The sequence below is a fragment of the Chlamydotis macqueenii genome, chromosome Z, assembly GCF_036417535.1.
Source record: "Chlamydotis macqueenii isolate bChlMac1 chromosome Z, bChlMac1.mat, whole genome shotgun sequence".
Taxonomy (NCBI): domain Eukaryota; kingdom Metazoa; phylum Chordata; class Aves; order Otidiformes; family Otididae; genus Chlamydotis; species Chlamydotis macqueenii.
The window spans coordinates 66,931,227-66,954,929 of NC_141593.1; the positions used below are offsets into that span (position 1 = coordinate 66,931,227).

General features: G+C 42.3%; 1 protein-coding gene across 3 annotated transcripts; it reads left to right on the top strand.

Annotated features, from left to right (window-relative positions):
- The first annotated feature begins 1,193 nt into the window (after nt 1-1,193).
- Nucleotides 1,194-12,583, top strand: INIP (INTS3 and NABP interacting protein). 3 transcript variants are annotated; one of them, XM_086771224.1, is made up of 6 exons: nt 1,194-1,218; nt 1,956-2,056; nt 2,825-2,911; nt 7,660-7,762; nt 10,349-10,439; nt 12,192-12,583. In XM_086771224.1, the coding sequence occupies exons 3-6, from the start codon at nt 2,887-2,889 to the stop codon at nt 12,285-12,287; spliced, it is 315 nt and encodes a 104-aa protein (XP_086627350.1). In that variant the 5' UTR covers nt 1,194-1,218; nt 1,956-2,056; nt 2,825-2,886; the 3' UTR covers nt 12,288-12,583. The 3 variants fall into 3 exon arrangements, with proteins under 3 accessions (XP_086627350.1, XP_086627348.1, XP_086627351.1); XM_086771222.1 differs by lacking the exon at nt 1,194-1,218 and adding an exon at nt 1,353-1,469; XM_086771225.1 differs by lacking the exon at nt 1,194-1,218 and adding an exon at nt 1,742-1,771.
- The last annotated feature ends 11,120 nt before the right edge of the window (nt 12,584-23,703 follow it).

The window sequence follows — 23,703 nt, forward strand, 5'->3', positions numbered from 1 at the left end:
AGCCTGGAGAGTGATGAGGTTATGGATTTCTAAGACTTGATGGAAGAGGACGTAGATGAAATTAAATGCATTGCAGTGTGCAGAAGTTTTGACTACCAGATCCAAGAATGCCCTTGCTGTTAAGTAAGTGTCATTTGATCAGAAATGCTTGTTACATACACCATCAAAATCTCAGTATTAAAAGGTTTAATATGCTGCAGTAAAAGCTTATCTAACTAGACACCTTGAACTAAGACTTATTTTTAAGAAATTAACTGATTTTCTGTACTTATCTTTAAATTTGGCTTTAAAAAAAAGGCCTTTATTTTGTGAAAATTCTTTACCGCCTTAAAAAAATCCACCTTGCCTTTGAAACTTAGGTAGGCAGTATGACTGATTTCTTGGCTAGCCAGAGGTCAGCGTTGGCCCCATCTGTTTGCAGCCTGTTGTATTATTTATTTATTGCAGTTCTTATGAACTGGTTTTATGCATGTATGATCAAAGACAGAGCTGTTAAGAGCTACAGTTCAAATCACTATTCAGCTTGGTTTGAGTCAAATGGAAGTATTTTAACCACAATAAAAGTCACTGCTGTTTAACAGACTCAATCACTTAAAAGATATTCTCTTTTGTAAAGCTGTTACTTGACAGTTCAAAACCAAACCATGCATTAGTAACATGAGTGCACAACCTTTTTTCTGGAATTCACACAAAATAATCATTCCTGCTGTGTTCAAACTCAAAACTCCATGTCTGCGATAAAAAAAAAAAAAAATAAAGAAACAATCCTTCCAATCCACTTTTCTCTTTTTTTTTTCCCCTCCATTTAACTATGCTGATGACTGAAGTCCCAGGGTGATCCGCACACTTGCTTCTAAATCCCTCCGGCACCCAGGCGTATGCAGGAGCCGTGAAGCAGCAGTGTAAAGCTTGAACTGCGGCATAATTAAGCCTCGCCACCCACAAGCCCACGTCCTCTGGCCCCGAGCCCTCCAGCCTGACTCAGCCCAGCACAGGCAGGAGAGGCCTGTGAAGCCTCTGCCTCCAAGGCCAGGCCACGCTGGGCGGCCATTGCGGGCCCTGCCCGTTGCCTAGAAACCAGGGGCGGCCCCAGGCCCGCGCCTCGCTCGAAGCGGATTGGCCACTCCCATCTGTCAAGCAACGCAACGCGACACGCTTCGCCGCCGCCCGGGAAGGAAGCTAGACGGCGCGGGTTGCGGGGACGTCGTCGCGCGGCCTGTGCGTCATGAGCGTGTGCCGCGAGTTCATTGGCTGTGCCGGGGCGAGCCAAGCCGGGAAGGGGGTGGGGCGGGATGGCGGGGAGGCCACCGGGCCGCGGTTAGGGGCGAGTGGGGGCGGGGGACAAGGAGCAGGAGTCCGAGGGCAGGTGGGTAGTGGGAGGGCAGGTGCCGGGGGCGGGCGGTGCATCCCCGCCGGTCCGGGAACGGCGAGAGAGCGGGAGAGCCCGTAAGGGTGGCGCCGGGAAGAAGGTGAGCGGGAGAGTCCACGCCCACGGGGTGAGGGGGCGGGCGAAGGCGGGTGGGAGAGTCCATTCCCGCGGACGGGGGGCAGGCGGTGCGAGCGTGGCTCTCGCTTCCCTTCCCCTCCCCTCCCAGCTCCGCCCCCGCCGGGGGAGCTCCCCGCCCGGTACCGGTGTGTCAGCGGCCGGGGGGGGGCGGTCTGGGAGCCCGCCGGCGGATAAGGACCCGCGGGCCGCAGCGGGGGCGGTGGTGCCTGGCCGGGGCGGGCCAGGCCTCCCCTTGCCTCCCCGGGCGCTGCCGCCGCCGTGCAGGTCAGAGCATGCCTCGGGGAGAAACGCGTTCTGACCGCTGTCACGGCTTCATCAGTTCTGTGGTTGAATTACTTTTTTTGGTTGCACTGGCGTCGCTGCTCAGGGACACGCAGTTCTGGGGTGTAACTGTTTCCTCGTCTCCTGTTGAAATCTGACTGGGGTTTCTGATTCACGTTTCCCGCAGGACTTAGTGCTCCCATCCCTCCCCTCCACCCGGCTGAGCTGGAGCCCTTTGCCACTGCACGTCACAGCCTTAATGGAAACAGAAGTTGTTGGTGGCCTGAGGTGACGTATGGCTGAGGAGCGGGCATCCCTCTTTGCTTTGCCACAGCTGTGAGGATGGTAGCCTTCAGCAGGCCTTGTAGCTGGGATTTAAATTGTCTTCCCTCAAATAACCAGTTTTCTTGAGTTAGAGCCTAAACTGAGGCCTTTGGGGGCTTTAGTATTTAAGGAGTATACTGCTTTAACATGATTCCTAAGCATAGTTTGACATACTTTGTCAGGAAGTTCTGTTACAAACACGTGTGTATGACTCCAGAACGACCCTAAAGGTTACCCTTAATTTACTAGAAACTGAAAAATAATTGTTCACAACTGCAGACATTTCAAGCTAAAACCTTCAATCAGAACAATATAAATAGTATTACATATTTTAATAATGGTAATGGTTTTAAGATAGAGGGGAAGGAGATTCAAATTAGACATTAGGAAAAATTTTTTTTTGCAATGAGGGAGGTGGAATGCTGGACCAGGTTGCCCACAGAGATGGTTGATGCCCCATTCCTGGAAACATCCAAGGCCAGGTTGGATGGGGCTCCGAGCAACCTGATCTGGTTGGAGATGTCCCTGCTTCTTGCAGGAATGTTGGACTGGATGGGCTTTAAAGGTCCCTTCCAACCCAAACTATTCTGTCATTCTATTTTGAGCAATACACATGCTGTATTGGACTTACAGTTTGTAACAGTTGCCACACTTATGAAATCTATAACAGAAAGAAATCAAAGTTTTTCTTTTACAGGAATATGTTTATCTTATATTGTGCCTGTTTTGCAGGTATTTGTGAGGTTAAGAGATTTGAACTGCAGCTGAATAAAACTAGGGCTGAAAATTGAAGAATGGCAGCAAATCCTTCAGGACAAGGTAGGTTTTAATTTAAGTATTCAAGGGGAAAGACTATATGCAAAATGTCAGTCAAGTCACCAAAACCATAAGTTTATTTTAGAGAAAGAGCAAAAATGGGAAGAGAAGCGGGTAGCCTGTGTTCATATTTTTTTTTTACCTAGTTGTTTCTTTCTGTTTAATCAGTATCAGCTGTTTTCATAGGAGTTACTTGAGTTGTCTGTTAATTGCAGACTCAGACTACAAAGGTTAAGATTTTGTGGACTGGTTTTCCTTTAATTCACTGGCTTCTTAGGAAAGCACTCTTTTGATTAGAATTTCAGAGATGAGGATCTGCATGTGAATGCAGCAAAACCAACTGGAATTGAATGAAAGCCTTACTTCAGGCCATTAGCACCAGATGGCACTGACTGCACTGATTGCATGAGAGTGATGACAGCATTTAAAAGAGATGGAAAAGCTTTTAGCATGCTGTGTATTGTCCACAAGATGAGCTCATAGACCAGAGTGGTATGTTTTGGTAGGGGGCAGGCGGAAATCAGCTTCTAAACTACAGAAATTACTTTCGCGTGCTTGGTAATACACTGCTTCTGCAGCAATACTTAACGGTACTTACATGCATTAATAAGGCTGCTCTTGTAGGCCTCTTGCTTGTGCACAGCAAGGCCAGAGCATAGCTTATGTGTTAATTAGAGACTTAATGTGTGAGTTATCCTAGAGGAAGCCCTCTGAGATGAGAGAGATGCAGCTGTGCTCAGGATGGAACTCTCCTTTAGGTCCCCAAAGGTGGAGGAAATACAGGTCCTGCTTCAGACAGGGCTGAACTTTTCCGAAAAGAAGAGTTCTGGTACGCTGGAAGAACCAAGCTCTTGAAATACATACAAAATTCTAAGCTCCAGGCTGTAGCAGTTCTACAAGGTCTCTTTCTATCCTGGCAGTTGTTTGTTCTTTTGGCTTAAAGGTATGTGAGCACATTCACGTAACACAGTCTGAGCAGCTAGATACCCAGCTTTGAAACCATTTTTCCATGTAGAAGTGTTATCTTGAACACAAAGTGTCGGGAGGCTCTTTTGTGCTGTTACACATCTGTGGACAAATGCTAGATAAATGCATTTTAGAAAAAAACTTACACATACTGTGCGTTTGAAGCAATCAACAGATCAGGGAAAACATATGAGGTGAAAAGCAAGAACTTCAAAGAAGATAAAGGTAATGCTGTTTCTTGCCATGCAGAGTTAGGTAGTAGAACTAACTGACATAGATATCAGTGAGGTGGGGTGGTAGGATTAGGTTAAAGAGCAAAGCTTGCTGTGAGCTCTTAAAGCTACCAGTATCACTCAGCGAGGCTTCAGCTCTAGTTTTCTGCCTTTCACATGGAAAACATTGGTGCAAGTAAACTTCTAGCTCCTGCACAGAGCACATAATACAATGCTTGGTGTCAGAAAGAACTGGTTTAAATTTTAAATATCCTGAATCTGCTGCCTTGGAGAGTAATCTGAGGATCCAGGTGCTCAGTTTGACATCTGACGTGGCCATCAATCTATTTAGCTGCCTTGACCAGGTCATTTTGTGTCAAGACTCTTGTGTCTGCAAAGCAGAGAAGAATATTAATTAACTGCAATATTCATGAACTGTTCAAACTCAAAACAGTAGTGCAACCCAGCCCAGTTAAGGGAAGTCTAAACTTAAAGCTTTATTAAGAAGTTGCTATATTTGGAAAATCTGCACTTCCTTTCACAGATGAGAATCTGGTATATACTAAGGATGGCTTTGCTTTTTTGCATGACTGCATTTTGAGTGCTAGAAAGCAGAACAGGTGTCAAACCTACAGATGAAAAATTACTTTCTTTGTAATTGAAGCAGGTAGCTTCTGTAGCTGTTTCAGTTTGGTCAGTATGCTTCAGTTGCTTCAATATGGAAGCCCTTTGGAGTCCTCGGCAGGGAGGAATATAAATGGAAGTCTCACTTACGTATTGCCAGATATGATGAGTAATTTTGTAAGGATGCCAGATTTTCTGTCTAAAATGTATTTCTCATGTCCTGCCCTCTCCATTGTTAACTTGTAAATGAACAGGTTTCACTTTGCATTTTAAAGAACTTTAAAATACCTGTATGAACTTCACATTGCTCAGCTGAGGAGCACAAACATGTTTGTGTTGGATGCCCTCCTCCATTTTTTCAAGTAGGTTTTTTTCTACTTAACATTAACAAATACTCTTAAACAAATGACTTTTTCAGTACAGCAGGTTGCTGATGTGTCCTGTCTGAATTCTAGAGCAAAATACTACCTTTTTAAAAAAAAAAAACAAAACAAAAACCAACACAGCCCCTCTCTTAGTAGAACGATAAGAAAAGGACAAAAAAATACTTGGTTTTCTTCTGAATGCCTCTAGAGTTTCTGCCATATGATATTATAGCAAGACTCGTACTAAAATAGAAGACAGTTATAATCTTGCACAGTTTAAAAAACAACATTTAAGATTTTACTCTAACACATGTATCAAGCCTTTCTGAATCATACCATCTGCTTCATGATAAATGTAAGCATATTTAGTGTTCATTTTTTAGCTGACAGTGACTTACATTAAAGAGTGGTCTTATTTTTTTTTTTCTTTTTTTTTTTTTCTTTCCTCAGTCACTGTATTGTCTGAATTCCAAGCATGCTTTTAGATTTATGCAGTTTGGGATAAACAGGCACTAGCAGAAGGTTGCTGACTCATATGTCAAGTATTAAGCTTTTTGTCTGGAAACTGTGCAGAATGAGCATACAGACATGATAATCTTTAGCTTAGACCCTCTTAGAGGTACTTCAGTCATCCCGTTACAGCATTGTCTCCAGAATTTACAAGAAAGTAAAGTGTGGGGCAAGCTGTAACTCAGAAATATTGAATCTTAGCTTGTTGGCAAAATATCTCAGCCTTTGTATCTCTTAGAGCACACATTCAGCTGTGTTTTAATGTTTCAAACTCATTGCAAGTGCAGGGTGTTCAAAAAAAGATAAGATACAATACCTAAAGAGCAGAGAAACGCTGAAGACCTGAATCAATACACTTACAAAACAGAATTTAGGTGGAACTAATGCCATGTGGGAAGGAGACGTTAACATATGGGAAAATAGCAATTAATTTAATTTAAAAATCTGTTAACAAATGTGAAGGCGATTATGGATGCTCTTTCATAAAATCACAGTAAAATGTAATCAAATGACTCTGCTCGTTTCGAGAACTCTTGAGACACTGAGACTCAGGGCTGCGTATGTTAGGCTTAGTAAAAGAAAAAGGTGAGAGTTTGATAGCAAGGCAATAAGGATGCAAGTTATTATTTAGAGTTGAACATTTCTACCTGATAATTGTCTCCTTCATCAAGCCACGCTGATGAAAGGAATACTGGGTTATTTAATTGAGCAGCAACAGAAGATCTTTCAAAGGGAATGAACTTTGAGTGCAGCTACTGAAAATAAATTTGAAATCATTTTACCTTGACATGCTAATGCACCCCTTAAGAGTTACTGTGTCTGGCCTTCCTAACGGTTTGTGGGTTACCATTTCTCAGTGGTATTACTAAAACATAGCATTCAGGTTTGGAGCGGGGACACAATATGCAGCAGTTTCCAGTGGGAACAACTTTGACTTTTTACATGGAGGAAATAAAGGAGATAACTTTACTTTTACATGTGGGTTTTTTTAATGACAGTATAGTGGCTTTATATTTATAGAATAGCAGCAAATTAGAGATTTTTAAATAAGTGTATATTCTTGACATGAGGAATGTCCATAGTGTCATAGAGGCCTGTGAGAGTCAGCTCAGTAGGTGTTGTCCCCAGTTGTGCTGTATGGGCGTACTGAGCAACAGCAACAGGGACTTGCATACATGGTTTATTTGGTGGCCACATCAAGATCCTTTACCATGTAAGAGTCCTGTGTAAGTACAGCAGTTTTGCCACATTTTCATTTAGAATACAACTTTGAAAATACACAAATGGCAGCTATTTTAGGTATTTTCTAAATCTCTTCAGTCACTCTACATCCTGACACCTTCTCTAGTATACAAGGTCCCTTTGGGAGATGATGTACAGGCCAGTAACAGCCACGTTCTTGTATTGTGTACAGACAGTTTAATTTTGCTTCTCTGTTCCAACATTGTGGTCATATTCCACCATGATCATACTCGGAATAAGGGCAGTGTGTATCTGTAAGGTCATCAGTATATTAAAAGTAAAAACTTTCTGTATTGGTTGAATAAAAGCTTCTAATGTTTTGTGTAAGCACATGTGCAAGCTTAGTGGTTGTCTCATTCTTCCCTGTTACAGACGTAAAATTTGTATTGTAGTTTGAGTTCACTGGCATGAGAAATTAGGCCCTGTGACTATATTACTCCATTATTATAATTGAGTTGCGCGTTCCGTGACTGCATTTTAAATCTAGAACCTGGTAAATTTACTTTTTTTTGAAAGGCAAGTATTTGATCATGTATCTTGTTTATAGCTCCAGAGCTGACTTGGGAAGGGTAGGATCTAATGTGAGATAAAAACCTGTATTTTAAAATGTATTAATATGTATGATAGCTTAAGGAAGCTATTTCATGTTGTAAAATGAGAAAAGGAAAAATGAAATGTATTATTACTAGACTTCCAGATGGGTGCAAAGCTTTGAAGATTAGTGTATTCATCATCATGTCATATTGTGCAGAGACTTTTAATTCCACCAGGCTAGAGGTGGGCCATAGAAATGAATTAAATCTCGCTAATGTTTTTCTGTCATTCCCTCCAGGTTTCCAGAATAAAAATAGGGTTGCAATCCTGGCAGAACTAGACAAGGAGAAGAGAAAGTTACTTATGCAAAACCAGTCTTCCACAAATCACCCTGGAGCCAGGTATTTTATGTTCTTAGACCTGTTTGGACATCACTGATAACATCAAAGGGAAATAAAAAAGCAAGCGAGCTGTAAACTTACATAAACTTATCAGAAGTGTTTTCTGACCATCCTCAATAACGAGTCAGACCTTACACTTCAGGAACATATTAGTATTTAAAGTTGTTTACAGACCCTGAATTGTGGCTTACAATAATTTTCATTTGAGAAGGGGAAAAGCAGACATGCTTACTCAAGTATTAAAGTCTACCTTAAAGAAGAATCAGGGAGCAGGCACTGAGAAAGCATTTAATTTTTAAGCTACAATGCCCTAAGGAATGGCAGTAGCAGACCATTAGGTTCAGGCTAATGTGTGTTTAGAGAAGAACAGTTACAGCAGAGAGTAAGTTATCCTTGAAACTCCCTGTGTGCAAGATAAAGCCAGTTTATTTTACTGCAGATCTTCTTGTAAAAGATGCTGTGTTGTAAGGATGATTCTACACCATAAGGTATAATAATTTAATCTGAGTTTAAGAGCTGTCGCTGGGATTTCTTCCATTTAAGACAAAAGTACTAGACTTTTGTCATAGATCATAAATAGAAAATCACACGCTCGTTTACGTGGAGAAATTGAGATAGTTGAACTCTTGGGTTAATGTGAAGTGAGTGCAGTGCCATATTCTAGACCAGTGTGTTGCATGCAATATCTGTACAAGAGTCAACTACTCTGAATACAGTCTGAGTGCTGCCTGTGTCTTTTTACATGGAGATTCTAAGTCACCTTTTATTCCTTCATGCTGACAAAAAGCATGTAGAATATTTGCAATTCATGGAGTGAGATCTCCAAGTGACTCTGTATACAGTTATTATTAAAGAAAAATTGGTTAGAGAAGAAAATAAAATATTATACTGTTATGTACAACCGCTGGCTCCTAACAACAGAGTCTCCATTCATCATTGCAAATCTGGCAGAGTTTCAGAGACTGCTTGTTTGCTTTCTTTCTTCTTTAAGAAAAAATAACACTATATGCTAGTGAGCAGAATTAGAATTTACTGGTTTTAAAGGTGAGGATGGGGGAGAACCTTCAAAGTAGCAGTCAAACTCTCTGCTTTGGCGTGGTGGGCTGATGTGTGATTTTTGAGAAGCTGACAGTTCTGTGGCAGGGATGTTGTGCCAAGGTTTTGGACAACAGTGTTGTCAAAAATGAGATCACAGAAATTCTGCAGACTTGACAGAGGAAAGCTTGATGTACTTAAAGCACAACAGTGGCATGGCCAGGATAAGGCTGAATGAGTTAATTGATCTCCAGCTTTGGCATATGGGAATGGTCTGTCCAAGAACAGAAGACCTCTCTTGAAAAGTGTCAGCTTACAATGAAGCCTTAAGATTATCTACAGAAATCATATTGAAAAGTTAGAGAGTACAGAATTAAATGCAAAATAAATACTTGCAAAATAACTGAAAATACTATGTTTTAAATAAACTGAGGAATACTTTTCTCCACCAATGAAGCTTTTCTCAATATTTGTCATAAAATATGTTCAGAGGATTGTTACTTAGCTTTCATTATGCATTTAAGTGTAAGTTTGGCTAAAGATCTTTTCATGAACATGGCTGCTTTTGAAAAACAGATTTACTACATCAGCTGTTGACATTGAAGCTGTTGGAAAGGGTCAGCTGATGAGTTTGCTTGGATCCCTTGTTTTCCTTCACACTTTTTGTCTCTATGACTGAGGCGACCTGGCCTTTCAGCACCAATTTCCAGAGCCAGTTTCAGAGGCAGTTGTGAATTGCCCTACAGTACAGCTCTAGTGGCAGTCCTCACTGATTTCTATCTGGAGGATGGTTGCTCATGTTACTTTATATATAGAGTTGAGGAAAAAAAGTCTGCTTTTATTTCTTCTTTTTTTTTTTGTTAACAAGGTGGACAAGTCTTAAGATAAAAAAGCCAAGAAAATCTACTAAGAAATTTTAATTTGAAATCTAGTGTATGCTGCAGTGAGATAGATAAGCGAAATCAATTTTACGTACTCTAACCTATTGTCAGAAGGCCATTTCTTCAGTTACATCAATAGGAAGCTCCTTTACCATACACAGCATTCTGCTGCCCAACTGCCGAAGAACTGGTCTTATACTGAAGATGCAGAGCTTTTGTTAGTGTTTCTGTTTCACAGTTGTTCAGAACAGTCACTGAGTGATTGAGTATGGGTGAAAGCACAAAGTTTTGTGTTTGTGTTTTTTTTGGTTTTTTTTTGTTTTTTTTTTTTTTTAAATGGCTGACACTAATATTGCAGCCCAGTGGTTCCACTGACTTCACTGGGACTCCACCTATGAGCAAAATCCACAACAGGCTTCAGCACTGCGAGTTTTCTAGGTTTAGTTTGGCCTCAGTTGTTTATGCTAGGTCAACTGATACAGCTGTGTTCACTCCGTTTTCCTTTTCTCTCGTATGTTAGAAAATAGTAATTCCAAACAATAGTTAACAGTTGTCAAGCTGTGAGTCAGATAAATCGTGAGCTGTGCATGTCATGGAATCTGGGCAGAACGGCAAGGACCCATTTTTTTTTCTGTGATACGTACCATACCATCTTGTTCTTTTTTTGCAGCATTGCACTTGCAAGATCACCGCTGAACAAGGATTTCCGTGATCATGCTGAGCAGCAGCACATTGCAGCACAGCAGAAGGCTGCACTACAGGTAAGCTGATACAGTCAGATTCAGTTTAGCTTGGCTCTGTTTTAGATGTGATCCCTTCAGAGAACAGTCTTGCACCTAAAGAGAATGAAAAGCCCCTTTTAGAGGTTAGGTTTCATACACTTCTGTATTTGTCACAAATTAAGTTTCTTCTTCTGTTATGATGAAAGCTTAAATCTGTCAGCTGATTCTGCCTTGATATGGTTGTAGGAATGTAGCCTAGAGTATCATCGTAGCTGTTTTGTACATCTCAGTCAAGAGTTCGTTTCATCATACCTTTGAATGTCTTATGAAGTAAAGGGAGAACTTTCCTTGAATCTGAGTAGATGCCAAGTAAATAACCTGCAGTTAACAAGTGACGGGGGTGAAAGATGTGTAAAACTTATTTGTACATACACAGGCTTCTATTTGCTACTATTTTGCTCATGTCGGGTGAGGTTGATTTTGGCGTTGAAATTGGAAGTTGAGCAGGAGAGACAGTACATGGCCACTTGCCTTCCTGGCACTCTAGACAGAATGATTTGGCAGAGGACACAGGAATCCATAAAGACTTTGAGATGCAAACTAGCAACCCTGTTTATGTATCCTGTGCCTTGTTGTGTTTCTGTTACCCAGTAAAGGCCCCAGGTTGCTTCTCCTAAAATAAATCGAAGCAGATGAGCTCTTTTGGGTGCCCTGTGTTGATCACAGAACATCATAGGCTGCAAGCATCCTCTGGAGCTTTCTAGACAAGTGCCCTGCTCAAAGTATGACTAAAGCAGTGCTATATGACATTGTTCAGGGCATGGTCCCATCAAGTTTTGAAGCTCTCCAGGGATGGACTTCTCACAGCCTTTCTTGGCTCTGAGTCTGGCTCTGTCTTCCCTATATCCTGTCACTGGGTATCTGGAAACAACCTAAGATCTCCCATCAGCTTTGTCTTGTTACAAGAAGCTCAGTCCTCTCACCGTCTCCTTGGATGTTGAGAGCTCCAGCCCCTAGCTGTCTCTTTGAGTCTCTCTTTTGACTCCCTCCAGTTTGTATCTCAAACTGAACACAGCATCACAACTGCAGCCTCGTGGGTACCTTCCCTTGCCCTGCTGATACAGCCCGCTGTGCTGGTTGCCCTTATCACTGAAGGGCACACTAAATTTGATATCCACTAGGGCTTTTTACTTCCTAGTGGTGGAAGGAAGGAATATGCAGGCCATCTAGCTGGAGTTCAGTCTTGGAACTGGGAAGTGCTATGTATGATTTTACAAAGGTTGTCCAGAGCCATAAGCAGCAGCTGCCCTCCTCTCAGGTGGACAAGCGTATATACATCACATGAGCAGGAGGCTGGTGTCCCATGTTGTACAGGATTGTGTCTGGTCACATGTCACTTGTACATGCAGCCTCAGGTTGTGTGACACCGCTGAGGCACACTTCTGGCAGTCGTATGTGGCAGCTGTAACATACCAAGAGCTGTACGTTAGTTATAGATGGGAGTGGAAGCATGGGGTCTAGGCAAAGAAGAGCAATTAGGAGTTAATTTACCACTCTCCCCACCTCCATGGGATTTGTTGAAAAAGGAGGAGCTAGGGAATGGCCAAGTTAATTCCCTTAATGGGCCCTGTTCAGATGTGGCTGATGTAAAATGCTGGTTTTGAATTTGACTACCAGAGTTGAGGACCAGACTGGGAGAAATAAATAATTAATGCTGCAGAAGCTGTAAAGTCTTCAATTGTATCAGTGCTGCAGGGAGTTATGCTTTAATGAATGTTTTTCTCTTTCCAGCACGCACACGCGCATTCCTCAGGATACTTCATAACTCAAGATTCTGCATTTGGAAATCTTATTCTTCCTGTCTTACCTCGACTTGAGGCAGAATGAGGAATGTTATTTCTCAGAACTGCAAGGTCTGATTTTTGTCCATAACAGGAACTGTCTGACCTTTTCATTTCTTTACTTATGTTAAAACCTATTTTTCATCTGGATTTTTATGATTGCCTTCCTGGAGTGTGAGCTCTAATAATGAAAAAGCAATGTTTATGAACAGCAATTTTTATCCTGCATTTCTGTTCCTCTGTCAGGTCAAAGTCAGACGTAACACTTCCTTGGTGTGTGAAGTGTACAGTATTTGCTCTTCCCTGTTTCTATGCTTCCTTTAAATAAACGTCCAAACCAGAGTCATCAAGACATGCAGACTTTTTGTCAGCATTTGTGTTTCTTATTATTTGGTACAGGTACTATATTTTACATTAATGAAAGATAGAAGTTAGTTTTATCCATCAAAACAGACATGAATTTATCGAATGTGTCAGTCTTTTTTTTTCTTTTTATTTTTTTTTCGCTTGTATGCAGGAACATTGCTAATGTACTGTTTGCTATTGTGTCATCTGGTCTCAAGTCCTTAGATACAGTGTGCCCATCTCTTCTTTTGTTTTGCGAAATACAGAAATGAATTTAACTTCTCTGGACATTTCAGATGCAAAGTGCTGTCTACAAGGACAGTTCAGTTTAAAAGGTCATGTTTTTCTAGTCACACCTTTTTCAGTACTTAGTGTGTTTCATTTTGTATGCTTTTTTCCTTCCTGATTTTATCTGTGGTAACCGATTCCAGCTCCCTGCTAAAAGAAAATCTGTTGATCTTAAGGTAAATTATTTTGGAATTGTGATCATGCTACCAGAATAAAGTAACTTAGAGTGAAAAATAGTCCTTATGTAGATGTTCTTATATCTCCATAGCTTTACTAATGTAATTATACTAGTACATTGATTGTTTTACCTGTGGAGGCAAGTTTTAGAAAACAAAAAGAACAAGAGAACTCAAGTGAGAACCAGAAACTGTCTGTTAAATTGGTGCCCACTTGAAGCAGCTCTGTCCTTTGCGGAAGCTTACCTGTCCCATGAGGTTTCCAGCATTGTAGTCTACAGATTTCCTTAGGGACACTTAGGGTATCCCATTTCCATCTGCAGGGGATTGCTTTAACCCAGTAAGCATTACTGAACTGCAAGCACTGTTAACAATTCCATTCCTCATGAGTAAGAAAACAGAGCAAGGGCCAAGAGATTGGTGCAGGTATGAGGAAAATGCCACTGCTTTTGTATACCTCAGCTGAATGCAGACCCTTGCAGAAGCTGTAGCATATGGAAGCATTTTGATGATGGAGAATCTTGTGGAGGCAGCCTGGTAGACCTTAAAGATGTGCAAATGTAACGTGAACTATTCATATCGTGTGCTTATTAGAGGGGTCTGATGTGGTGAGTCATGGTAACGATGATGGTTTTTGTGGGAAATGGAGAAAGGAGTACTGTCATTTCTGTTTTCAGTGGTTAGCTCTGTGTAGCTTTTTCTTTTCAATTACCAAGAGTAACTTCACCATGAAGCTATCCTGACTACTTATTATGCAGCAGCATGAGCTGAGTGTCTTAGATGCTTTGAAGAAAAAGATCTGCAAATTTGTGTGTAGAAGAGAGAGCTATGAATCAGTCCAAGTTTGGAAGCATACAAAGGCAAAAGTAAAGCAGATATAGTAGGAACTTTGGATTTTAGATTTCGGTTGAATTTAAAAAGTAGGCTAGGCATTTTTAACATTAAAGGAGCTTTTTTTTTTTTTCCCTTCAGAAATAGAGCAAAAGAATGTCTGCTTTCTCCTGAAACAGACCCTCTGGGCTAACGAATTGAACAATAGAATCTCTCAGTGTTGCTGCATAGACTGCATATGATCCAGGCAATGGAAACAATAAAGATTACTATTTTTGGAAAGCTGTAATTGCTCTACTGAAGGAGTTAAACTTGCTGTGTTATTTTCATCTCAGGTATCCGAAGATCTGCTTTTGAAAATCCAGGGCCTGGGCTCAAAGACAGAGGTATTCAAAAGAGGAGGGGAAAATGACACAGTTGTAATATTTTTAAGTTACAGTGCCTCACATTTTTCTGTGTAATTGTGAGGGACTTCGTGATATATGTAGATATAATTAACTGTCAAAGATACAAATGTTGTATATGGAAGCTTCTATCTTAGAAACCAGACTCTAGCAATTAGTGTCACATGCATCAGTTTGTCTTGCCACTCTTTTTATTTTCCATTATTAATCAGTATTAAAACCATTAATCTATCCCTGTACAGTAATTTCAGCCAAATCTTTAATCCTGTTGGAATGGCATATTCAAATTCAAATCATTATTAGTTAGAATATACCCGAACCAGGAAGTGTCTGGGATGTCTTGCTTCTGGCAGTAATTATTAACTTGATCACATAAAAGCAGAAGGCTTGTAATCTAGTAGTGACCTGTGTACCTAAAAGTATCTTAACCCACAACATCATTGAAGATTCATTTTGTTTCATTTGTTGCAGCAGTCATCAGCCTTTCCATTCTACACAGGTGGCTGGTGTAGAGTCCATATCCAAGCTGAATAGTGGGGTGAGAGCAGGTCACAGTACTGGGTAGGTCTTATGCTAAAGAGAGCAGATAGATGAAGGGTGGGCTTAACGCACAATGAGGTCAGACTTTCTAAGTGATGGCAGAGTCATAATCTGTCAAGAACAGATGAGGTAAAGAAGTCAAAGATCTTGAACTGAAGCACTGAAAGAACTGAACCACAGCTTCTTTCTTCTTAGCTCTGTGGTCTTTTTCTTCCACTAGACAAGTTTTATCTCCACACCCTTATTTTCCAGAGTCACTATCTTCCCCACCATTATAGGCTTTGGAAAATGTTCAGGTTTAGCCCAAGAAGCCTGAGTTGTAGAACCATGTGTGGCTTCCTACCACTACAGGGTTTTAGTCTCTATCTTTTTCTTAGCATATTCACTCTGCTGATCTCTTAGAAGCACCGGTATGAAACCAACCAATAATACGTGACATATTTGCATTTCACGTCAGAATACAGAATACCCCGTGAAGGTCATTACTGAAAAGAAATTGCAGCCCCTGATGTCACTTGCCAGGAACTTCCTAATTGCTTTGGTATAGTCAATCAGTTAAAATAGCTAAATGCTACTCCTGCCTTCTTGTGCAGTCAGAATGGGACAAGCCAGCTGTAACTTGCAAGTCCTGTAAGTGAGGGTGTGTTGGGTACCACTCTGTTCATGCTGAGGAGTCCTGTCTGAGGTAGACACTTTGGATGGCTCTAGTCTGTTATTAAACCACATGTGTCACTTAAAGGCTGGAGGTCGTTTATTGCCTTGCTGCACGGGAGAGGGATCAGTGCTCTGACCCTAACCTTGTAGAAATGCATGAAGAGGCCAGGCTTTTCCCATCCTCTTTAGAAAGAAAAGGAAGTTACTCATTATCAACCAAGTAACAGGGAACATGAGCTTGAACTGGTGGAAGGAAATGCAGAAAACTGTGTCTTAGAGTGCACAGCTTCTTGTGGCTCAACTGAACATTGCATTTGCAGTGTTTCGGGGACAGAGTACAAGGGCCGAGGGAGGGCAATGAGCCTAGAATAGTGTGGCATGCAGTCACGGATGTGTGAGCAGGCAGTGACTATCTCAACACATCCTCTTAAGCATTATGATAGGTAAAACAGAGCTTGGTGTATTCACCAGGAAGAAGAATTGCTAAGAATTGCTGTTTTGAGCAGGTGGTGTTGTTTCACATATATTCAAAATCAGGAGGATGCCTGGGAAAGCAGCTGGATGATTCCTGTTGGTCATAATTAAGGCACTGATGATGATTCCTGTCAGACCAGCTCAAATAGCAAGTTTTCTCAAAGGACAGGGTCAGTGCCCTGTGCTATGGGCTTCTGCTGAAACGGAAGTCGATTCTTATGTCCTAGGGCACAGGTGGTAACCAAAACCACACACTGAATCCTAAGGGAAAAGCTAAGAGGAGGCAGCTCTCTGCTGAGTGGTCTGTGTGCACAGATGCCTCTGAAGGAGAAGGTGCAGAGAGACAAAAGGATTGTCTGTATCCAGCTGGAAGAGTCTTCCTATGCAGAGCTTTACGTGCCTCATTTATGTTTTGCTAACACAGGGAAAATCCTATAGCATCTGCTACTAACACCCTTGTGTTTGGGAAGTCTGGTAATCAGTGTGTTCTAAAACACTTCTAGAAGCTGTAGGGAATCTTTCTTGGGCTAAAATACACCGTATGAAGCTTTCTGCAGTGAACAGTAACTTTGAAGACTAACTGGTGAAGTGGATTTCACATGCTGTTGGGTATAAAGCCTGCTCCAGTGAGTTTCTGCATTTCTTGGAAACACAGAGCTTGCCCCCAGGCTTTTTAGAAGGACAACTCCTTCTCCTTGTTTCCTGGTTCTTGCTCTTGATAGAAGGAATTGTAAAGATTAGCTCCTGAGTAGTGAGCTGGTGTGAGGCATCATCTGGAGACAATCACTCTGCATCCCACACTGGCAGCTGTTTCATCTCCCCTTTCTAGAAGATGCTGAGCTCTTTGGTTTCTGGTTTATCTTTCCTTTCATGGATAGCTCAGTGCTTGAGTTTGGTTTATTTTTTTTTTTAAGATGGTGAAGACAACAAAGTAGGGTAGAGTTTGGACCTTTTATATTTGAAATTTTGGGTACAGAGGATCGTGATAAAAAGAGACCAGTATTATTTTTATTATTTTATAGTAATATCCCCTGTGCTACTTTGGAGAGAGTCCAGAGAAGGGCCACGAAGATGATCAAAGGGCTGGAGCACCTCTCCTGTGAGGACAGGCTGAGAGAATTGGGGCTGTTTGGCCTGAAAAAGAGGAGGCTCCAGGGAGACCTTATAGCGATCTTCCAGTACCTCAAGGGGCCTACAGAAAAGATGGGAAGAGACTGTTCAGTAGGGCCTGTTGTGACAGGACAAGGGGTAACGGTTTCAAAATAGGGGTAGATTTAGATTGGATATTAGGAAAAAAATTTTTATACTGAGCATGGTGGAACACTGGCACAGGTTGCCCAGAGAGGTGGCTGATGCCCCATCCCTGGAAATGTTCAAGGCCAGGTTGGACGGGGCTCTGAGCAACCTGATCTGGTTGGAGATGTCCCTGCTTCTTGCAGGGGGGTTGGACTAGATGACCTTTGAAGGTCCCTTCCAACCCTAACCATTCTATGATTATACTTGGTGTTTGGAAGCAAGGGCAAGTGTACTTTCTTCTTTGCAACAGTGACCAGATAAACTTGCCCATTATGCTGGCGTTTAGCCATCACTTCATTCTCTAAGTAGAAGTACATTAGAGCTTCCATTTGCCTGGATGGCTGTAGACCTTCTCCATCTGTCAGTGTGTGGCCATTTGTGGAAGTGGCCAGATGGCCAGATGTGGGGCCAGGCTAAAGCTGCCATCTCCATGTTTCTCTGCCAGCAAGAGCTGTGTGCAGCTGGCTGACAGCTGGGACTGGGGTCAGGGGGATGGTGTGTTTGCAGCCACGGAGCATTACAGCCCGTCAGGAAGAGACATATCAAGACTAACATGATTTCAAACTCTGTCCTAGTAGATGGCTTGTTAGTCCAAGGAAAGCAAAATGGCCCTGGATTGACCTGTGTACAACTGGCTGATGTGCATGCTGCACTGTCAGCAGCCCTGGCAGCCCCTCTGAGAACCAGGCCGTTTCTGTTGCATCCAAATGAAGGTGTATTGTGCTGGCTTGGCTTGAAGCTACTCTGTTCTGAGTAAAGCCTTCTCCCATGGACTTTGAGGTTTTCAATGGCTAAGTTACCCTCTGAGCTAAGCCTGGATATGTGTCACACACATGCGCAGAGAACTGTTCTGGCAGATTCAGGCCTAATCATTTTCAAATTTAATATCTTGTACTAGTCAGTTTGCTCTGCCAGCAAATGAGTCTGATTATTGTGTTTTGGATAGACCATCATTTGTCAATGTGTTTGTTCATCACCTGGCACAGTGGAGTCCTGATATAAGACCGGTTGCTAAGAACAGGAAGTCATCCACAGTGGCAAATACTGCTGGTTCAGCCTCTATTACTGGTCTTTCAGTTGAGCATTCCTAGGGCAATCGCAAAAAAAATATTCCCATTTATAGTAATATCCCCTATGCTACTTTGTATCTTATTAAAATGATAAATGCATAGACAGGGTTTCAGAGAGACCTGTCGGTATGATGTCCAGATCCCCACATGGGGCTTCTAGGAGGGGTTCTGCAGTACATCAGAAGAGAGCACAATGCCAGCACCACTCAGTGGAGCTTTCTGACAGTGCAGTCTGTTAACATATGTTAACAGCAGCAGGTGATATTCAGCCTTCTGAGAGTGGGAAGTCTCAAATCTAATAAATGACTGGTTATCCAAAACCCTAGCTCAGTGATGCTCTCCTGGTCTCAGGAAACTGCTTGCCTCAGCACATGGCTGAAGACACCTCAGTACAGCAACTGAGCCCTAAAGCAGATGGGAAACATGGTGGTTCTTGTCCTTGTGATTATTACTTTTCAGCCTTTCCATGCTAGCGTGGCCTGTGATTCTAGCTGTTCATTATACCCTTTTAGCGCTTTGGGAGTCTTTTTTCAGCATTTTTTTAAAGACTTTCTAGGGTAACACCAGTCAGTGCTACCATTTCTTCCTCTGCCACACACACTTATCTCCCTCAGTTATGCTGTGCTGCTCTTCCAATTCCACTTCTTCCTCACCATCAGCCTCCCTTCCTTGCAATATCCCTTACCTCAGCTACCTTGTTACACCATAGTAAGTGTGCTTTAATGAAGCTCTATTTCAGTACTAAACAAGATGTAATTACATTTTTTTGACAAATGCAAGCAAGACTGGAATCAGAAAATTCCTTTTGGGAACCTTGAGAGTGCATTCACCTGCAGAAAGGTTCATTATACTATTGGGGAAAATAGCTTAGCATCATCCTAATGTAGTCAGATTCATTGATGAGGAAGTTGTCTTTTGCAGCACTGAAAAAGTTCTGTTATTATTGGAGAGTGACATTTGGTCGCCTACAGCTTGGCAAGCCAAGTCAAAAGAAATGCTGGCTGATTCCAACCTGAGTGCAAGCCTGGTGACATGAGTGAGGCATGCTACCTGGTTTTGGTGAACTTTAGGTAAGCACCAACACCACCTGATAAAGCCATCTCAATCGAGAGTTCTCTGGGTACCTGGTGAAGGTGAGGGGGATGTAAATCTTTCCTGCCCTTACCCACAGAGACCGTGTGCCAGCCTCGTGGGCAGTTTGCCCCCAGGCTCTGACTCAGTGGAAGCAATTGGCACAGCACTGGCATAAACTTATTTTTGCTTCTGGATTGTAATGATGCTGTACACTGGTGAGTGAGTGAAGGTTTCTCTTGTGGTCCTAGGGGCTAGAAGGTGAGATGCCAGTGCTGTTTTCCAACATAGGTTTGCATTGTGCATGCGGGAGCACCTCCATGCTTTTAGTGCTGGAGAGATCTCAGTCCCTGTTTGTACCCCAGAGACAGTCTCAAACTCCAGCTCTTTGCTGGGAAGGGCACACGTCTCCTTAAATGTAAAATGATGATTACAGCTGAGTGAGGAATACTTCTCCCTTTCCAAGGAGGCTCTTGGGACTTCAAAATATTCTTATTCTGCACTGATCCTTCTCAGGCCCATGTGAGAGGGCAACAGGAAATCTCAGAGGTAAAAGTCGACCACCCAGGAACAGTCTGTGCACCACTCTATCCGATCCTGGAGTATGAACCTGACCTCCATACCACACGAGAGTGCCTGGATTCATCCTTGCAGAAGCAGCGTGCTCTTGCTCTCCTCTGACAGAGCTCCTTTCCTTTGGATTAATGCTGAAATAATTGTTGGCACAGGGACCTGACCCTGGGTTTTCCACAGGCTAGGTGAGAGCCAGACTCACAAGACAACAAGGTCAGTTTTGCTCCAAGCCAGTGAATATTCGTTGTCTATCTAAACAGGATCAGTTCCAAAGAGGGAGGTTGAGAAAGGTGGGTCAGGAAAATGCCTGTCCCATGCTAGTAACTTTTTATGCATGGTCAGGACGAGCATAATGCCAAACTGAAATGAGATGAGGAGGCTACATCTCCTCCCAGTAGTTCACACCAAAATGGAATTAATACAGGGCTTTTCCCTCACTCAGAGGACACAAATCTCCACCAGACAACAATTCATTGCCTCCCAATTCTATGATGTGTGTTCAGTGCACATTACACCAATGAAAGCCAATGCCTGGCCTCCTTCCCCCTCCTCTACTCTTACCTGTTTTTCTTTCCTGTAAGCTATTTCCTGCAATATTGTTTTCAAGTGGCAGAAGGAAATATACCTATGGGATATCCTAATACATACAATATAGTATGTGTTACAGTAAATTATGTAGCCTTCCATCTGACAGCCAAACTGGTTCCAGAAATATCCCCATAAATAATATTTACAATGAGTTACAAAATGCACCTTGCAGTCCCCCATAAATATGACAGCTTTTCAAAACAGACCTTTTTCATGAGGAACAAAGCAAAACACTGAATCAGTTCTTACCAGTCCAACATGTAATGCATTATTTATCAGTAAATATTAGCTTTCCCACATCTCATAATGTTGGTATTTTACATAATGGGCGGGAGTTGTGCCTTTAATTCTTTTGTGTTCACTGTCTGTATTTGGAAGTGAAAAGAATTAAAAACTTGGGGACAAATCATCCTTTGCTGCTTTAGCGATTCCAGCTGCAGGTAAATCAGCTGGAAGATTTTACTCTCATGAAGTAGTCAGATGATGATCGACAATTATGCCATGGTGCTGTGCTTGCTTTTGACGTGGCAGGGGAAAGGTGGGAACATCTAATCTCACAGTAGAACACTCCTTGCAATGAGAGTGTTTGTTCCAAGGGCAGAGCCCCTCTTTGGCATCATTCTGTCCCCAGGTTTGTGGAAGAACGTTATCAAGCAGTAGCTGTTGTTTTCCTTACTGAACAGAAACATAAGCTGAGTCACAGAAAGGGAAAGTGCCTTGCTGAGGTCATCTAGTTATCTGTTGGCAGGGTACAGGTGAGAACCCAAAACTCTGTATACCAATAGCCCAGTCCACTGCCTGCTCTTCTCTTCAGAATGTGCTGAGGATGTGTCTCATGGGACTGTACCCACTCTCTGGGCCTTGCAGATCTCCATGGTAAAGTACCTCAAAAATAAAGAACACCCCTCCCCCCAATATCCTCATTACTGCACATCCCCCATCTCGCGTTGTAGAAACATGTGCATGTTTTTACAGTTCATAGGTTCTCTAATGTCTGTGGCAGGATGAGCTTTTAGTTATGCTTTCTAGATTAATTGTAAAACAGAACACATACAGTACTCTCCAGCTGTGTACATTTACATCACTGCAGTCGTGATACACTCACTGAACACACATAGCTCAGCTGTTTATCACACGCCTTTAAGCTTCTCGCCCCACTGTTCTCATCACAAACTGTCCCAGAGCACATTTGAACAGCAGGGTAAACCACCTCAAACAACTTATATTTTTAAAAAAATTATTTATTTCCTTTTTCCCTAAGTTTTTTTTTAATATCCTTTTCTGAGGATCAATAATCTACACTTAAAAATACTTTAGATAAAAAGGTAGAAATAGGAATTTCAATAGAAGAGAGCTGAGAGCATTTCTGTAGGGGAAGCACCTATAGAAGAGCAGGAGTGCAAAAGTCTCCAAAGATGGCACATTTTTTTTTCGTATCTCAAGAAATTGCTTTGAAGTTGTTTTGGCTCTGAGTAATGACGCTTTTGGGCACCTCATACCTGACTTGAGATACTGGTTTCCAGCGAAGCTTAGTGATAGCCTTACTTGCCCAAGAGTGGTCCCAGACCATTCCTCAAGACACAGTCAAATCCTCCAAAGCCTACGTGTCCAGGCAGGAGGCACTCTAGCTCCTGAAGTAGCATTTGTCCCTGCTACCCTTCTGGTCTCTAACATCCTGTTGAAAAATCGCTGTGAGCTGAACAGCACTTACAAGCAGCGACAGGTGTATCTCCTGGAGCTATAATCAGACACTACTGCTTCATGCAGTGCTTCATGCAGCAGTGGGGAAAGAAATTCCCAATGTGAGTTGTGGGACATGTTTCCATTCAAAGCATTGGGACCTATCCCAGGGAAAGATGACCCCTGTAGTGATGTATGATAGTTTCTTCAGAACTGCCTACAGAGCTGTGAATCACACCAAAATCAGGCCAAGAGCCCTCACTTCTGAGTGCTGGCACTTGGCACGAAGGCAAGTGCACACAGTGCAGTGGAAATTCAAAATGGATTAAGGCAAAAGTGTACAATTTTCACTCCCAAGTGCAGGGCTTTCCTTGCTCCTCAGTGTGCACCCACATGATCTAAATGGGTCCCTCTGGGGACAATGCCTCTGAGGTCAAAGCTCTTTGTATGGACCGTAGGCTTCCTACATACAGCTCTTGGAGCTGGATGGAGCCCATTCAGATCTCCTGCAAGTGAATCGGTCAGTAAGTGATCATGAAATATCATATTGTTCCAGCACTCAGAAAGGCTCAGAAGAAAGCCCAGCAGCTAAACAGGCTGTAGGTGGGGACACGACCTTCCACAGTATAGGTGAAATGTGAGACTGCTCAGAAACTGACTCTAGCTATTCCAGCAGTTCCCTAGGACCAGCACCGCAAAGAGGAAGTCTTGCTTCTCCCTGTGATTTAGCTTAAAGACTCCAAGGTGGCAATTTATGTGTTACAGAGAAGTATTACAAAGAGCACAAGAAGGTAGTGTTGAAACTATAAAAATAATTTTGCTGTAGTAGTATTTTATAGAAGTCTAAGGTAGGCAAACAACGTTTCAGGATTTTATTAAAGCATGTTAACACCAAAAGTACAAACATTATCAAGTGCAAAGGGCAATGCTATTGGTATGGAAAAAGCGAATCTCCTCCAGAAGTGTGCAAAAAAAAAATATGTGCTTGTTCTGTCATTTGGCTTTCCTCACAACTGCTTTATCTCTACACATAATGAAATAAATTATGCCTAGTAGCCAGTCAAGTTTTCATTTGGCGTGATACAGTAACACATTGATGTCCTAGACTGGCCTCCATTTAGTGTCGCAGCATTCTGCAGTAACGGCTGTCTGTATTACAGAGGTCACCATTAGATCCCATTAACCTCTGTGACAGGCTGGTGGCAAACAGTCAGAAAATAATAAAGCACCTGATGAAAAAGTGACAACGCCTTGGCATGGACTTCATCTTACTAGATCAGAGGGTTGTGTCTGACTTGGCAGCCAATTAAGTTTCATCCGAAAATAAGAATGCCAGCACTGCTGGGGAGAGATGCACTGTCAGCATGACTTGCATTGTTATGAAGGGATGGCCAAAGTCAGGCAAGATGCTCCAGGGTTGCATCAGCCATAAAAATGACACTGCCTCAGTAAGGAAGATACCAGTCACAAGG